Source organism: Cricetulus griseus, chromosome 3 (assembly GCF_003668045.3).
Source record: "Cricetulus griseus strain 17A/GY chromosome 3, alternate assembly CriGri-PICRH-1.0, whole genome shotgun sequence".
Classification (NCBI taxonomy): Eukaryota; Metazoa; Chordata; class Mammalia; order Rodentia; family Cricetidae; genus Cricetulus; species Cricetulus griseus.
Genome location: NC_048596.1, coordinates 198,213,714 through 198,228,948, shown reverse-complemented (window position 1 = coordinate 198,228,948; position 15,235 = coordinate 198,213,714). Strand labels below are relative to the sequence as shown.

The 15,235-nt window shown below is 47.2% G+C and overlaps 1 protein-coding gene and 1 non-coding gene across 4 annotated transcripts in view; both read left to right on the top strand.

Moving 5' to 3' along the window:
• Positions 1-10,148: 10,148 nt before the first annotated feature.
• Trnam-cau lies at positions 10,149-10,221 on the top strand. Its single transcript has one exon. It is a non-coding gene; the product is annotated as a tRNA-Met (tRNA).
• Positions 10,222-10,633: 412 nt separating this feature from the next.
• Fbxo31 (F-box protein 31) overlaps positions 10,634-15,235 on the top strand; it is a 30,823-nt gene continuing 26,221 nt past the window's right edge. For 2 of the 3 annotated variants that reach the window (XM_027410712.2, XM_027410711.2), the window contains exon 1: positions 10,636-10,975. In XM_027410712.2, coding sequence (XP_027266513.1) covers positions 10,678-10,975 — 298 coding nt within the window. In that variant the 5' untranslated portion in view covers positions 10,636-10,677. Of the gene's footprint in view, positions 10,976-15,235 lie in introns of all 3 variants that reach the window. The other variant, XM_027410710.2, reaches the window with a different exon arrangement.

Here is a 15,235-nt window from a genome sequence, read left to right as displayed (position 1 = left end):
ACTCCTGCTGACTGCCTCTGCTGCTGCAGAGCCTGGGCCTGCCCACTCCTCACCCATGGCTGCCTACGGTCTAGGACAGGTTTCAGTCATTTCATTTCAGCCTTCAGCCTGTCAGCAAGTATTAGCCTCAAGTGTGAGCCTCAAGCTCCCTGTGAGAGGCAACGCTACTTTCCCACTTGAGTTTCTAAGAGCAGGTGACAGGTATAGAGTGCAAACCAACAGCGTTGAGCAGCCATCCCCAGCTCGGTGTGTGATGCCATGTCTGTGCCAGCCTGGTGTCCTGCAGATCTACTGCCTGGCTCTGCACCATCCCTACACCCCAGCCTTCCTTCAACTTTGGGAACAACTTTTCTTCACATGCTGTTTGTCAAAGGGATAGTCTCATGCCTCAGTGTGAACAGGAAACCTTCAAAATGTGTTATTAAGATCACAGAGAGCTATTCATTTTTGTTTGTTTGCACTGTTGTTTGCTTGAGGGCTGTTGTTTTGTATGAAACTCCTGCACTGAGGCCCAAGAAACCAGACTAAAAGTCAAAATGGAAGCCAAGTCTGGTGATACAAGACCTGTTGTTGTTCTAGCACCCTGGAGGCTGAAGCAGGAGTATCAGAAGTTCAAGGCCAAGTTGGGCATGGTGCGTAGACCTTTAATCTTGGCACCCAGAAAAAAGGCGGTCTGATCTCTGTGCATCTGAGGCAGCCTTTTCTACATAGCAAGTTCTTACATAGTGAGAACCTGACTCAAAAAAGGGGTGAGGTGGGATGGGGCTGGCAGGATGGCTCAGTGGGCAAGAGCACAGGCTGCTCTTGCTGAGGACCCGGGTATGGTCTCTAACACTCATATGGCAGCTCAACTGTAATGGCATCTGTAGGGGATCTGACACCCTATTGTGGCCTCCTCAGGCACCAGATACCCGAATGTACATACATGCATACATACAGGCAAACAGTCATACATGTGAAATAAAAATCTTTTTGTGTTTGTTTGATTTCTTGTTTTTCTAAACAGGGTTTCTGTTTCTGTGTATCTGCCCTGGCTGTCCTGGAACTCTCTCTGTAGACCAGGCTGGCCTTGAACTCAAAGAGATCTGCCTCCTATGCCTAAATGCTGGGATTAAAAGTGTGAGCCACCCACCCCCACACATTGTAACCCTATCTCAAAAGATAAACAAAGAAAACAAATGGAGCAGGCAGTAGTGACAGGCACTTTTAATCCCAGCCCTTGGGAGGCAGAGACAAGGAGATATCTGTGAGTTCAAGGCTAGCCTGGTCTACAAAGCTAGTTCCAGGACAGCCAGGGCTCTTACACAGAGAAACCCCATCTCAACAAAACAAAACAAAACAAACAAAAAAAGGATTGACCCAAGCTAAAATTAATGGTCCAAACATAAATTAAAACACCCTTAACCCGCCAGGCACTGGTGGCGCACGCCTTTAATCCCAGCACTCGGGAGGCAGAGTCAGGTGGATCTCTGTGAGTTTGAGGCAGGATAGGCTCCAAAGCTACACAAAGAAACCCTGTCTCGAAAAACAAAAACAAAAACAAAAACAAAAAAAACAAAACAAAACAAAACAAAAAAAACACCCTTAATCCAGCACCTGAGAGGCAGAAGGAGGCAGATCTAGTCTACATAGTGAGTTCCAGGCCAGCCAGAGTTTCATAGTGATATCCTTTCTGTGCAGGTCTCAAATAAAACAAACCCCAAACAGGAAATGTGGAGCCACATCTCCCAGCAGGCTACCTCAACTAATACAGAAGGCTCTTCTGCCTTTCCAAGGTAGTCTGATGTCAGCTAGTCAATTTTCTATTTTCCTTAGGAGGAAAGTGATTTGGAAATGGCCAGTCTAACATTGCTGACTGCTTTCATTTAGTTTTTATCTTGTTTATGTATGTATTTATTTATTGACTGATGCTTTCTTCAACTTTTTTCTGGCACTGGGCTCAAGAGAACAAGTCCTGTTTTGTGGAATGAATTAGTACCTGACTTTAGAACAAAAAAATAAAGCAAATTAAAAATCTTCTATGCCGGGCATTGGTGGTGCACCCCTTTAATCCCAGCACTCAGTAGGCAGAGGTAGGCAGGTCTCTGTGAGTTTGAGGCCAGCCTGGTCTACGCGAGTTCTGAGACAAGCTCCAAAGCTACACAGAGAAACCCTGTCCCAAAACAAAAACAAAAACAAAAACAAAAAATTCTATGTTCCAGGGAATGTAACCAAGTGGTATAGTGTTTCCAGTCTGTGCAGTATCCTGGGTTTGAGCCCTAAAATACAAGAAAAACCTTCAAGTTGTAGCTTTGTTCTCTGACAACAAAGAAGCTGCTTGTTTTTCTGTGTGTTTATGACAGTAAGCCTTGCCTGATGATGCTTTCTTGACTTAACTGCTGCTGTATATGTGTAAGAAATGATTTTTTCTCCCCCCCCCACTTTGCAGTGGTAGCCCTTCTTTAGTCCCAGCAGAGGCAAGCAGATCTCTTGAGTTCGAGGCCAGCCGAGTCTACAGAGAGAGAGTTCCTCCAGGACAGCCAGGGCTACAAAACAAAACAGAAAAGGAAAAGAAATGAGCTTTTTATGTTGCTGAACCACACAAAATACAATGAAAGGAAATGTCATACTTGGCTTGTGGCAGTAGGGGAAGGGAAAGAGACATGTTTTTCTTCCCCCAGGGCAACCCCAGAATCCCAGGCCTCTGTTTTATAAGTTGTAGAAGTGATGGCCAGGGTTGCTCTTTTGTTTTTGCAATGGTGAAGTCTACACCTTTGCAAGCTGCTTTGGCAGAACCCCAAGTTCTCATTGCAATGTGAATCTAGAACCATATATCCTAATAAGATGTTGTGAGAAGAAAACAAACCAAACACAGGGTGGAGTCAAATGGTGCTTTGCAAGTCTCTCCTCCCCCAGGAGAAGGGCAGTTTATACTTTATTTATTTATTATGTATACAACATTCTGCTTCCATTTATATCTGCACACCAGAAGAGGACACCAGACCTAATTACAGATGGTTGTAAGCCACCATGTGGTTGCTGGGAGTTGAACTCAGGACCTCTAGAAGAGCAGTCAGTGCTCTTAACCTCTTAGCCATCTCTCCAGCCCTGGCAGTTTATACTTATAGAGTACAGATTCTATTCAAAGTGGGGTAATTTTTCTTCACATACGAATACAAGAAGCAGACCCATGGAAATTTTCAAACAGGAGTGTGCCTGAGTAGACTTGTGTCACCTAGGAGATTCCAGTCCACCTGAATCTGTTTGGTTTTCTTTAGTATTGCAAGGAACTGAGCCAGGGCCTGGCACTTGCTAGGCAAATGAGCCAACACTCCTAGTGGTAGAATGCCTGCCCAGTTTCCAAAATACCCTAGGTTCCAGCCCCAGTCAATACCAAAACAGAAGATGCATGGTTTATATGATTCATACAGTATGATTTATTTTAAATATCCATTCATTATGTGTATAAGTTGTTGTTGTTGTTGTTTTTTCAAGACAGGGTTTCTCTGTGGCTTTGGAGGCTGTCCTGGAACTAGCTCTTGTAGATCAGGCTGGTCTCGAACTCACAGAGATCTGCCTGACTCTGCCTCCCGAGTGCTGGGACTAAAGGCGTGCGCCACCAATGACCGGCTGTGTATAAGTTTTTTTGTTTCTTTTTTTTTTTCTTTTGTTTTTAGAGACAGGGTTTCTCTGTGTAGCTTTGGAGCCTATCTGTAGATCAGGCTGGCCTGGAACTCACAGAGATCTGCCTGCCTCTGCCTCCTGGAGTGCTGGGATTAAAAGAATGCGCCAGCAACACCTGGCTGTGTATGAGTTTTATCTGAATGCATTTCTGTACACCATGTATGTGCAATGGCCACAGACACACACATTGGATCCCCTGGCAATGGAGTTACAGACCATTGTGAGCTGCCATGTGGGTGCTGGAAATGAACTCAGGTCCTCTGGGTGCTCTAAACCCCTGGGACATGGTTCCAGCCTCCACGGTATAATTTAATTTTAGTATTATGATTCTTCCCTCTGAGTCAGGCCACATACAGTAGGAAAGAAAGAACACAACGTTTCTGTAGATATATTGTTTACCCCGAGAATTTTCTGATGCTTTTAAATTTAATCGAAACACTCTGGAGGCAGAGACCGGAGGATCTTTGTGAATTCCAGCCTGAAAGGTTCAGGCATTATGCTGACCTGCCCCTGTTAGCTGGCGGAACAGGCAGTACCCTGGTCAGCCCAGGGATCCCCGGGAGCTAAGTCTGCACGCAAGTGTAAAGTATCCCTTTAAAAGAGAGACCCCTGCCCTCTTATACTCTCTTCTCTTATGTTGTCTCTCTCTCTCTGGTGATGGACCATTAACTCTCTCTCTCTCTCTCTCTCTCTCTCTCTCTCTCTCTCTCTCTCTCTCTCTCTCTCTCTCTCTCTCTCTCTTACTCTCTGCCCTGCTCTGTTCTATTTCTCTCCCTCTCGCTCTCCCACCCTATAATAAACTATGGTTAATGTATCTCTTATTCTCATGTCTCATCTTGTGCCTTTTTTTCTAATTTAAGCAAAAGAATAACACAGCCACCCTTGTATACATAATGAGCTCTTTTCTAAAAATACAAATTAAAAACATATCAATCAGCAGGGCGGTGGTGGCACACGCCTTTAGTCCCAGTACTCAGGAGGCAGAGGCAGGCGGATCTCTGTGAGTTTGAGACCAGCCTGGTCTACAAGAGCTAGTTCCAGGACAGCCTCCAAAGCCACAGAGAAGTCTGGACTGCCCCCCACCCCCCCAAAAAAAATCAACCAAACTACTCATTTTAAAAAAAGATTTATTATGTATACATTGTTCTGCCTGCGTGTCAGAAAAGGGGACCGTATCTTATTATACATGGTTGTGAGTTACCATGTGCTTGCTGGGAATTGAACTCAGGACCTCTGGAAGATCAGCCAATGGTCTCCAAACTGCTAATTCTTGAGCCCATGCGGTGGCACTTTGAAAAATTCCCATCTCACTGCTTATTCATACTGGGAGGTAGATACATGATGAAACACCTGGAAACCTTTGCTTCCAATGATGAGCCTAGGCTAGCATCTGGGCACTCCGGAACGCGGAAAGCCGGAAGTAAGGACGCCAGAGGACCGTAGGACACTTCCTCCCGCAGCACAGAGCGGAGGCGCCACACTCAACATGGAGAGCGCCGGGGCCCTGGGCGTGCGCACGCCCCGTCCCGCCCCTATTTCTTTTTGATTGGAAGAAGCCTCCCATCAGCTTTGTTGTCTGGGAATCTATTGGCCAGCTGTGCAGTCAATCTCAGCCTCACCTGCTCGTTTTAGAGCAAGTAAACAAGAATTGCTCAAGAACGTCGAGGGGAGCAGGGCGGTGTGTTGGTGACGCGCGACCTGCGGGGACAGTGGCCTCGGGGGAACTTCTGGGCCACTGGGACGGGGTTGCGGCGTCGCGCCGCGGGGCTGTTCAGGCTTGCTTGGTGGTCGTTTCTTGGCTCCCTCCCAGCGCCTTGTGGAGCCCCTTTCCCGCACTTTCTACCTCTCTGCACTTGTGCTTCTGACTCCTGGCACGGACAAATAGACGCTTTCCCACACCATTTACGTATTTGTTATTTCAAAGTCCTCATACTGTAGCCTGGGCTGCTCTGGAACGCGTGTCCCTCCTGTCACCTCAGCCTTCTGGGTGCTGAGATTACAGGTATGAGCCCCAAAGTTGACACCCCCATCCCTAGTCGGGGTTTCTCTGTGTAGCGCTGGTTGCCCTGGAACTCGCTCTGTAGACCAGGCTGGCCTCGAACTCAGAGATCCACCTGCCTCTGCCTCCCGAGTGTGAACAACACCGCCCGGCACGCAAAGTCAACACTTTTTTGCTGGGTTTTTGAGACTTGGTTTCAAGTAGTTTAGGCTTGACTTCCAACTCCCAATGTAACCCAGGATGAACTCCTGCTTCATCGGTCCCCATCTTCCAAGTGACTGACCGCCGCCTCCCCTGCTTTCAGTAGATTTAGAGGCAACCCACTGAAAAAGACGCTGTCCTTTTTTTCCTATTTTCTCTCACTAACACATCACTGTCGCAAGCCTGCTTACTCCTCCGCGTAGTTTTCCTGCCTTTTACTGGGAATGCAAGGCTGAAAAGCATCTTAAGTACCGCTGGGGTTTCTTGCCTTCTTCCCCGCAGACTGCGCCAGAGTCTACACTGTCCTGTGTTCTGCCCTTCAGTCGCTTCCCTTACTCCTCCCTCCCCTTTCCTTTACGAGTCTTTCTCCCCTTCGGGGTCCCCTCTTTGCTTTTGTCCTAGATTACATACACACGTTTAAACCTACGGTCCACATATGAGAGAAAACATGTGTTGTCCCTCTTTTTGAATCTGGTAGTTACTTAATAGAATTACCTCTGGTCCCATCCATTTTCCTGCAGACGTAATAATCTTTACAGCTAAATAGAATTCCCTTGTGTACATACACATTTTCCACATCTGTTCTTCCGGTTTCCGTCTCAGGGCTGTTGTAAACAGCTGCGTTGAACACTGTCTTAGCATCTCTGGGGCATGTGGACTCCAGAGTCCTTCAGGCATGCACCCAGGAGTGGCATAGCTAGATCCATTTTTAGATTTTTGAGGAACTTTGATACTGATTTCCATAGCATCTGCACCAGTTCCCATTTCCAACAGCACCGTGCAGCCCCACCACTTACTTTCAAACGCCCCACTTCTTACTTGAAGCTTTGTAAAAGAACTTGGCTATACATAGAGGTATCTATGCAATACAGATTTATAAATTTTGTGTACTACTTAATTTCCACCTGTGCATATCAAATGCTAAACCAAAACAAAATGTGTTTGTGTACCATGAAACATAATCTTGCATGATCACCAGCATCCCACGCTGCACTGGAAGCCTGAGTTGGCTTCCCAAAACACCGCCTGCCTTCAGGATTGCATCATCCTCTGTGGTCCCGGCTCTATCTCCTGTTTCATTGGCTCAGATTCCATTCTGGCCTGAGCCTTCCTGTCATGCCTTTCTGTCCGCTCAGTCCCTGCTTCATGGCAGACCTTTGCTTTCCTATCTTTGTATATAAGTCATTGCCTGGCACAGCTCTCAGCTTCCTTTGCTAAGTTAGTACTTAGCAAGTACCTGCCTCTTCCTTCTAGAACATTCTATCTCGTGTTTTTCTCCTAGCTAAACTTCACTTCTTTATATATGTACATATTCTTCTATATTCTTTGTAATTTTTCATATATATATATATATGAATCTGAGTTACTTAATAGAATTACCTCTGGTTCCCACCCCAAATATATATATATATATATATATATATATATATATATATATATATGGAAATGGGGTCTTGCTATGTAGGTCTGGCTGGAACTGATCACCACTATGTAAATCAGGTTGACCTTGAACTCGTAGAGATCAGTCTGCCTTGCCTCCAGAGTGCTGGGATTAAAGGTGTGCATCACTTCCGAGGCCTCACCTGATTTCTTTGATATTTTGGCGTTGGGAATTAAATTCAGGGCCTGTGCACTTGTAATCACAAATGTTTCCCCAAAGGTCCTTTCTCTGAGTATTCAAACAAAATCCAGTCTCCTCCCTGAGCATAAGCATCCCTATACACTGACTAACAGAATTACACATGCTGTGTAGACTTGTGTCTTTCTGTCTATCATTTTTTAATTGCAGAGTTCCAGAAGTCATGGTGTGAACATAGGCACATCTATTCTTTTGAAGAGGAAAACTTGGTCAGATTATTTTACCTTTTAATAGGCTCTCAGCTCCTCCAGGGAAGGTTGTGCTGTATTAACCCTTTTCTGCCCAGCTCCTCTTATTGACATTGTGGGAGGATAGATTTGTTGTCCATATTTCTTTAGATAGGCTGTTACCTGTAGCCCAGTGAGTTGCCTACCTCAACTTCTGTTATGGGTCTGAGGTCACTCAGAAATTAGCCATGAGCATGAATAAATTTTTAAAATTTATTATTATTAGCCTTATATTTATTTAATTTATTTCATTATCTTTATTACTGCAACTACTACTACTACTATTGTTCTACACAGAGTTTCTCCGTGTAGCCCTGGCTGTCCTGCAACTCAGAGATCCACCTGCCTCTGCCTCCCAAATGCTGGGATTAATGGCGTGTGCTACCACCGCTGGGACAATGAATAAACTTTAATAAGAGGAAGGTTTTTATTTCTGACACCTGGACTGATTGGGGTCAGGTCTGTATCTGAGAGCATTCCCAAGCCATATCAACCCAGGGCTTCTAAAGGCAAAAACCATAAGATTATATGCATTCTGTCTACTTGTAGGCAGGGTCTAGTTTTAACATATATGTCTTATAGTTGTCCTAGTTAAGGAGCAGAGTAAGAAAGTTTGATTACAAAAGCAGAAATATCGGGTTAGTCTTATGACCTACTGTCTTCGTTAGAACAGCAAATTCTACAAGACCAGTCAATTTAAAATAGCTTTCAATGTCTGGGGGGAAAAAAGGAAAGTGGGTTGCTAGGGTATAGCCTGTTCAAGCTAGGGGGTTACATGTTAGAAGTATTTTTTCTTCTTTTTGGTCTTTGAAGCAAAGTAAGTCTAAATTTTAAATGTAATGGTAACCATTACATTTCCACAGTGCTGGGATTGGAGGTTCCTGCTGCCAAGGCTAGCTTTGTTTTTGATTTTGAATAGACCAAGTTGTAAACAGAGCAAGTGCCACACTTTAGAATGGAAAGATGCATAAAGCAATAGTGCCCAGTCTAGTCAGGCAGCTGCAAAAGCTGATGCAACCCCCAGTACCTTGGGTTCTCTCAGCCTCATGTTCCCCATTCCTTGGTATGACACTTTGTTTTCATTTCGAAGACTCAGAGAGTAAATATGCATTCCCCCATGTGCTGGTTGCCACGTTCAAACGTTTTATAATAAACCAGGACCTTTGCCCTGAGGGACAACATAGGATGCTCCCTAGAGAGGTGTGGGTTTTAGGTTGGGGGGAAGGGTGTGGGGGTCCAGGCAGATGGCTGCTCCCTCCCACCAGGGCCGCCAGCGCAGGTGAGACAGAAGCTAGCTAGGACTAGAATGTGATGAAATGTGTGACCTGGTGAGGAGTCAGTGAGGCCAGTGGATGCTTCCAGTAATTGAACAACACAGCAACACGCTGGCGTTTGTTTACATGTTACCACGCAAAGGAACAGCATCTAGGAAGCATGCAGGCAGGATGAATCCAGTCTCAGTGCAGGGAGACCCTTGAGGCATTGAATTGTGAGTGCAGAGGCTGGGTTGTGAATTAGGACACACACCTCACTGTTGCTTTATCTTGTCAGTGAAGATTCATGGTCACGAAGTCCATGAAATGGTGGACCTGAGGAGGTGCAGCTTGGAGTGGACAGTCCAGAGCCTTGGTCACACACCAACATGGAGCTTACCCTCCCCATTAGCCTTAACACACCAGAACAAGAGGCTGTGTGTGCTCAGCTATACCCTTACACGATGTTAATATTATTATATAACTTAAGTTTATTTTATTTTATTTTTTTTTGACATGAAATCTTGCTGTGTAGCTCAAGATCCCTGGGGACAGGGATCATAGGTCACCAAGTGGAGTCTTTGGTTGATGTTATTATTAATTAATCAGTCTATAAAATAGGTGATGTTTTTTTGCTTGTTGGGGGGGAAAGTTTATTGAGTCAACTACAAGGGGGCACTAACTAGAGCAATAACTAGAGCATATATATATATATATATATATATATATATATATATATATGACAGTATCATCAGGAGAGGGCCTCAAAAACAAGAGAAGATGACCTTAAACTTCCTCCTCCTCCTGATCCCCCACCCCCCCCCGGAGAGAGTGTGCAAATTTTAGTTATATAAAAAACAGGTGATATAGTCATATAGGGTCATGAGGTGGAGAGAGCTGCGGAGGATACAACTGACCACTCCTTACCAGAGAGGGAAGTTTCTAGGTGCTTTGTGCTGGGCAGGGAAACGTGAGCTGGAGAGCAGGTTGCGGAATACCAGGAATTCCCACCTCACCAGACCTTCCCTTTGCTACCGAGGCGCAACCTGGGTAAGTCGGTTTAGATGTGGCGTTGCTAGGCGACAGTAACTTTGGCTTCCTTTGTCAGAGTGCTCCCGGCAAGATCGCCTGTGCAAAGGCCCTGGCTCAGCGGCAGTTGCTAAGGAGCCTCGTTAGCGCAGTAGGTAGCGCGTCAGTCTCATAATCTGAAGGTCGTGAGTTCGATCCTCACACGGGGCATCCTGCATATTTTGTTTGGGGCAAGGACTTCCTTTGTAACAAGCGAGGTCAGTGCTGGGAGGAGTGTGGCAATTTCTAGGAGCGGGGCTTTCAGGGCCCGAACCCCGCGACTCTCTTTTAGTAAGCAACTGGACATCATCATAGGTGCAGGAACCACACCCTTCGGGCAGGAACCTGGGAATAGGGCGTGGCAACATCCACCGGCCAGAGCTGTAGAGAGGGTGTGACCACATGTAGGGGCGGGGTCTGTCTGCCTTCGGATAGGGCGAGCCCACTTCTGGTGAGTGATTCTCCCTCGCGGGGCAGGGAGAAACTCTGCGGGTGGGGCTTTGTCGGAGGGCGTGGCCACGTTTGGGGTGGAGCTTGAGGCTCTGGCAGGCCGGACTAGGGCCGTCTTGCCTACGCAGATCGCTGTGCGTGCGCGCTCGCGTGCGCGCGTCCACGGTGGTGGCGGGCATGGCGGTGTGCGCTCGGCTCTGCGGCGTGGGCCCTGCGCGTGGGTGCCGCCGCCGCCAGCAGCGCCGCGGCCCGGCCGAGACAGCAGCGGCGGACAGTGAGGCGGACACCGACCCTGAGGAGGAGCGTATCGAGGCGGGGCCGGCGCGCTGCTCCCTGCTGGAGCTCCCGCCCGAGCTGCTGGTGGAGATCTTCGCCTCGCTGCCCGGCACCGACCTGCCCAGCCTGGCGCAGGTCTGCAGCAGGTTCCGCCGCATCCTGCACACCGACACTATCTGGAGACGGCGCTGCCGCGAGGGTGAGCGGGGGCATCCCATGTCTCGGGCATTCGGCCGAGGTAGGAGCATGGTGCAGAGTGCCGACCCAGGCCTGGCAGCAGAGCGAGACTCTGACTTCGAAAACCAGATAGCCAGGAGGCCTGGGCTGCAGCGTGAGACCTGTCTTTAAAATCCCTCCCCCTCCAACAAACACTCAAACCTAGCCAGCCAACCAGTCAGGCCACACGTCCAGTGCATTACTGCAAGAAAGAGCACGTAAAAGCTGTTAGAGTCTCGTTTGGAAGGCCTTCCTTGTGCATACAGCAGGGTACTCTCAGCCTGAGCGGCTTGTTAGTGTGTCCTAGAGCCTTCCTGGTGAAGAGAGCTTCAGGGATTCTCCTGCCTGCATGCCACATAGGCTAGTCCCCTGACTGTTTGCTTCATCATTTTCTGTCTTCTGGCGACAGCACTCGCAAGACTGCTTTGTTCATTTTGTAGAGATTCAGAGGATTTACATTTATCGTCTGGAACCCCTGAGGTGATCTTTGTGGGCTTGCACTTCTCAAAGTGGAATTGTGGGATGGCAGGTTTGTGAGAAAAGCAGATTCCCTAGGTCCTCCCCAGGAGCAGGATTCTTTGCCGTGTAAATTCATGGTTGACACCAGAGTTCTGGCCTTGGCTCCACTCATCCACTGTGGGATGTTGGGCAGATTACTCCAAGTGTGAGTGGGAGCATTTGGTGGCAGGTGCCTCCTCTCATGAGGGGTGACTTTGGTTTTATAAGAAGCATGCAAAGCCCTCAGTCCTGTACGTGGCTGTTTGGCATGTATGTCTATTGGCCTATGTGTAATGTCCTATTTATCTTTTGTCTTATTTTCTCTTAGGATGTCTGTTTTTGTGTGCAAGATTTGTGAGACTGTTTCAGTAGTAGCCTTTAGTTACACAGGACAAGTGAAGTTTTCTCTGAGCACTACCTTTTTTTTTACAAATTACTTTTATTTATTATTATTATTATTATTATTATTATTATTATTAATTATTATTATTATGTGTGTGATGAGTTTCTGAGTGGGCCATGCATGTTCGTGGAGATCAGAATACAGCTTCTTCCTCTATGGCAGTGGTTCTCAACCTTCCTAGTGTTTCGATTCTTTAATACAGTTCCTCATGCTGTGGTGACCCCAACCATAAAATTATTTTTGTTGCTACTTCATAACTAATTTTGCTACTGTTGTGAGTTGTAAAGCAAATATCTGTGTTCTCCCATGGTCTTAGGTGACCCCTGTGCTGGGGTTGCCCAACTCCTGTGTGTGTGGGGGGGTCTCGATCCACAGGTTGAGAACCTTTGCTCTGTGGGCTCAGGGGATGGAACTTGGGTTGTTGGCATGAGCAGCAAGTGCCCACTGAGTTGACTGGTCTTTCACCTGATGGTCAGTGTGTACACCTGTGACACTCAGCTCCCTCCAAAGTGCTGTCCATCAGCCAGCTGAGCCTGTAGTGGTCTTTGGGGGAATTGTAGGAGGTATGGGTAGGTCATTGCTAAGAACAGGATCACAGACTTTTTGTTAAACTGGAAACTTCAAAGGGGTGCTCCAGTCATGCTAACTGAACTAGAGCTTGGGACACCCTCTGAGAGTTGTGAACAAAAGTGTATAGTGTCCCATTAGGGAAGGTAATAGTCCAGTAGGGAAAGCAGTGGCACTTGGGGAGGGGGTCTCTTCTAATCTCCCCCACCCACCACTGCCACAGCTCTTGGGCATCTTTATGGAACTCTAGAGCCATGACTAGAGAATAAACCTCACTGAAAAATTCCAATTTTTTTTTTTGTTTTGTTTTTCGAAACAGGGTTTCTCTGTGTAGCCTTGGCTGTCCTGGAACTCACTCTGTAGACCAGGCTGGCCTCGAGCTCTCAGAAATCCGCCTGCCTCTGCCTCTTGAGTGCTGGGATTAAAGGTGTGCACCACCATCACCTGGTGCAAAATTCCAATTTTGAGAAAGCCATGAGAACTAAAAGTCTCCGGAGTATTGGTGTTACAAGTGTGAGCTACCACACCTACTATTAAAAATTTTTTAAAGATTTTTATTTGTGTATATGTGTGTGCTGTGTATGTGGGTATGTGCACATGGCTGCAGGTACCTACTTGTTCCAGAAGGAGGGTGTAAGATCCCCTGGAGCTGGAGTTACAAATGGTTGTGACCACTTCATGTAGATGCTAGGAATAAAACTCAGGTCCCCTACGAGAGCGGTATGTGCTCTTAACTGCTGACCAGCCCTACACCCAGCATTTCCTTACTTTTTGTTCCATTTGTGAGTTTTATTCAGTTAATCAGGAAGGATTTCTGTTTTAGGTGGTCTCTGGCACTCTTAGTGCTGAGCTTGGCCCTCAGCAGTGCTGTCTGGGTTCCTGGCAGCGTTTTGTGAGACAAGGTCTCCCAGTGCAAACAAGGCTGGCTTTGAACTCTCCATTCTCCTGCTTCTAACACCAACACACTGGGTACTGGCATGTTGGGACACCTGGCTATTCAGGCACTCGTACTCTAACCCATGAGGTCAAGGACAAATGGCTGGCAGACCTGGATTTGTGGATCTCTGAGGCAGTCCCTTTGTGTGTAACTTCCTGGGGAACTGCTGTGTGTGAGACAGTCCTGCCCTTACTTCTCTGAGCCCCTGAACATCTTTCCTGGATTCCCAAATCAAGTAGATTTTGGTGAAGAACAGCACCTGGCCTGGCCCCTCGTGCAGGCCTGGATCCTCCCAGCCCCTGCCATTGCCTGACAGGGCAGTGATGTTGGCCCAGGGGAGAGGGTGAGACTGGTCTGAGTGTTTATTGCTGGGATTTATTGTTTCTGAGACTCCAGCCAATGACTGACAGTCAAGGTATGGGCAGAACATTTGCTTTAGTAAGTTTGTAAGTGGAGCTTGGTGACCAGGCTTGCAATCCCAGCTCTCAGAAGGCTAAGGCAGGGGGATCAAACATTCAAGGCCTGCTTGGGCTACAGAGTGAGTTCAAGGCTAACTCTCATCTCAGAATAAAAGGTGAAAAGAGACTGGGGGTGGAGCTCAGAGGATGCCCAGCATGTATGAGTCTCTGGATTTCATTCTTGTAACTGTTGGAAATTAAAACAAACAAAACAAAAAGCTAAACTACCTCTTTCTACAAGGGTAGGGTGGTCTGGGCCTGGAGACACTAGAAACCTGGAATGGTGCCATTGGTGTTTAGACTGTTGCTAACACAATGAGCACTTCAGAATCTTCTGTCACCATTATTGACATACGCAGGGGCTGCCTTGGTCCCTCTGTTGTGGTGGCACACATGTCAGGTTGTAGAGTGACTTGGGGCAGTTGAGCACGTTGGAATCATTTTTGGAGGTCTTTTTGCGCAGGTCAAAGAGTGCCTCCTATTAGCCAGTTCTGTCCTGCCTCCAGGGCTTGTGCCATGAGTGGCGATACTGTCCCCAGAGGACAGGGACAGAACCTCGTACCCAGCCACCTGGGCATGAACACTTTTTTGATGCGTCACCTCCTTGGCCAAGGGCCACCTGCAGTTATGTCATGTGGGAAGGGCTGTAGATAAATTCTGGTCTCCAGAACACTGAGGGCAGGAACCTCAGTGCCTGCCTGTCCTTGCCTGACAGACCTTTTGTGGTGGTTAATGCTTCATCTAAACCTGATGCTGCCTCCTAAAGCCAGCCCAGGATTATTGCGTTTAGACATATCAGGCCCTAGTTTTTAGACCAAAGTATTCATTCAGGGGCTGGCAAGATGGCTCTGTCAGTAAATCATCTGCTGCCCAGCCCGATGCCCTTGGTTCAATCCCTGGATCCCACCTGATGGAAGGAGGAAACTGACTCCTGCAGGTGACCCCTGATCTCCACAGAGGCTCCTGCACACACACAAATAAAAGAAAATGTGACAAAATAAAGTAAATGTAATAATTTTTTTAAAAAAGATGGAATTCAGAACAAGGAAACAGTCAAAATTCTCTTTCTCCTTTGGCACCTTGCTGTAGGGCATGTACACTTGATTCTCACTGTAGCAATACTTGTAGCTCCTGTTCAGTGTTGTGATCAGGAGACTGCCATGGGCTTGCTCATTGTGCCCTCACCTTCTGACCCAGAGGTGGTGGAGAGGAGTCGCCAGCTCCCCCTCCATTCCCAGCTTGACTGGCAGTATGAGTGCTGTGGCTTTGTTAAGTAGCTGAACTTGGAGGCGCTGTCTTAGGAGGAGGTCTGAAATTGGCTTAGGAATACTTAAACTCCAGTGGATATGTTGAGCTTACCCATTCTGTGGAGGGGACCCA